General features: G+C 41.6%; 1 protein-coding gene across 1 annotated transcript; it reads left to right on the forward strand.

The window, feature by feature from the left end:
* Positions 1–241: 241 nt before the first annotated feature.
* LOC145337385 (large ribosomal subunit protein eL42-like) lies at positions 242–578 on the forward strand. Its single transcript, XM_080182170.1, is given in 1 exon segment — positions 242–578. A coding segment is annotated over 1 exon segment (321 nt). The 5' UTR covers positions 242–257.
* The last annotated feature ends 1,768 nt before the right edge of the window (positions 579–2,346 follow it).

The raw sequence follows: 2,346 nt of genomic DNA on the forward strand, positions 1-2,346 counted from the left end.
TGAGACATGATACCCAGGCCGAATGGTCCCTTGTTTCTGGGCCCGATGACCTCAAAACCTTAGTTAAAAGGACACGTGTTCTATGTCCTGCATGTTCATAGGAAGGAAGGGGAGGAGGGTTGTGTTGGCTGGAGTTCGGTGGATGTCTGCAAATAATCCTATCCTGGGTGTGATTGAAGACTCTCTATTGTTTTGAAATTGAAGAGGAACAGGGAGAGGCCTGAGCTTTTTTTCCGCTCACCGCCCGGTTTGGGAAAATGGTCAACGTACCAAAGACCCGGAGGACATATTGCAAAAAAAATCGGAGGCACCAGCCCCACAAGGTTACCCAGTACAAGAAGGGAAAGGATACCTAATACACACAGGGTAAGAGATGTTATGACAGAAAGCAGAGAGGTTATCGTGGACTGACAAAACCTATATTTGGGGAAAAGGCGAAGACCACAAAGAAGATTGTGCTGAGATTGGAGTGTGTGGAGCCCAACTGTAGGTCAGAGAGAATGCTGGCCATGAAGAGATGCAAGCACTTTGAGCTGGGAGGAGATAAGCAGAGGAAGAGCCAAGTCATCCAGTTCTAAGCTGCATTCTTTGTTTGTTGGAGAACCAATTCACAATAAAACATCTCAAATGCTAAAAAAAAAACACACAGGGAGAGGCCCGGAAAGGAAATGTTGTTTGTTTGGTCAAGCCTGTGCCGACAAATGATACTTTTCTAAACTAATGATTTTGCTTTGCATCTATGCAGCCTGTATCTCTGTATTCCCTGTTTATTCATGTATCTATCTGTCAAGATGATTTTTTGTAACCATTGCTATTGTATCTGCTTCTGACATCCCCCCCGTCAGCGAAATACAGGTACTTACCACCCTCTCTGTGAAGAAAAATCTTGCCTCTCTCATCTCTTTTAAAGTTTCCCCGTTATGACTTTAAAATAAGTCCTGCAGCAATTGGCATTTATACCCTGAGATAAAAAGACTCTGACAAGACATTCTGCCGATTGGTCTCATAATTGTGTAAACATCTATCAGGTCGATCCTCAGCTTTTACCAAAAATAATCTAGTGGTTGGTGAGTAAAGTTGAACATTTTGAGATTGGAGCATCAGATGTGTTGCATGTGGTGGAGTTGAGGTTTGAAGGAAGGAATGAGTGAAATGCTAGATTCCTTTCTGGAGGGCAAGGGATGAAGACAGTATTCTGGGAAATGCAGCATAACGGCATCATCTTTTCAAACTATAGTGCGGGGAGTCAACTTCTGAGGTTGAGAAATCAATGTCAGAAGCTCAGACGTTGCATCATCCAAACAAACACACAGGTTAAGGGAACATTATTCAAAGGCTGTATAGAAGCAGACTAAGAGGAAGTTCGGTCAATGTCCATTTGGAATTCTGGTTTATAGTAAGTATTCATCCGTGTCTATTCGCTGATATTGAGATGGAGAATTCAGGAAAGGGAAGTCTCTTACGTGAAAAGTGCAAATGTGACTGGGGGACATCAATTTGATTTAAAAAACCTGACTGAAATGTACAGCCTTGCCAGAAAGATGGAATGATAGAAACTGAATTTTTAATGTTTCTAATAAAGAGATGAAACGGCGACGTAAGCAAACCAGAGACTGCTAAGAATAGAGGGCGATTTAAAATCAAACTGTTTGAGTTCAGTGGAAATGCAAGGATAATATGTGTCTTGCAATGTTTCCTCAGGGGGACTCAGGAGATTTTTAAAATGAGTTTCAGATCTCACATTCCATTATCCTAGAATTGTGCAATTATAGATTGTGTGCAGAGCGAAAAGAGTCCAAGAATCTGAATAACTTATTCAAATCGACGTATCTGTTAGTACACTTTGAATCAGACAGGGGAACGTATCCTGTGGTACAATGAATTGCGCTACTGTGTTGGGCAGATTTATTTTCATTTAATGGAGGGCGGGTCCGAAAGGCCATTGGTTTCAGAAAAAAAAGGCTGATATGGAATATTCACACGAGGACAAAAAATGATCTAACTGTCGTTTTGCGGTAGAAAGATTCTATTCGAACCTCTATCGTCATTCATTCACCCTATAAACAGACCACAAGTCATTGGGAAATCTATTATGTGAGTCCAAATACATTCTTCCCATTGCCAGCTGATCAGGACCATATTGTGCACAGAACAGGGGAAAACAACGAGACTGTGAATGTGTTGAGTCATCTCCCTTTCTTGGATTTGCCATTCAAGGCATTGTCTTCCCATGGTATCTCTTTTTACTGGAAACATTTTCCAATCTCCAAAACAGATTCAGCAGTTGAGGGACAGAGACTCTGCTCTGTCAAAAGTTAACCAATCTGTGTTGCAAAGAGAGGCAAC

The sequence above is a fragment of the Carcharhinus amblyrhynchos genome, unplaced genomic scaffold (assembly GCF_965287045.1).
Source record: "Carcharhinus amblyrhynchos unplaced genomic scaffold, sCarAmb.v2.hapA scaffold_47, whole genome shotgun sequence".
In the NCBI taxonomy this organism is placed as follows: Eukaryota; Metazoa; Chordata; class Chondrichthyes; order Carcharhiniformes; family Carcharhinidae; genus Carcharhinus; species Carcharhinus amblyrhynchos.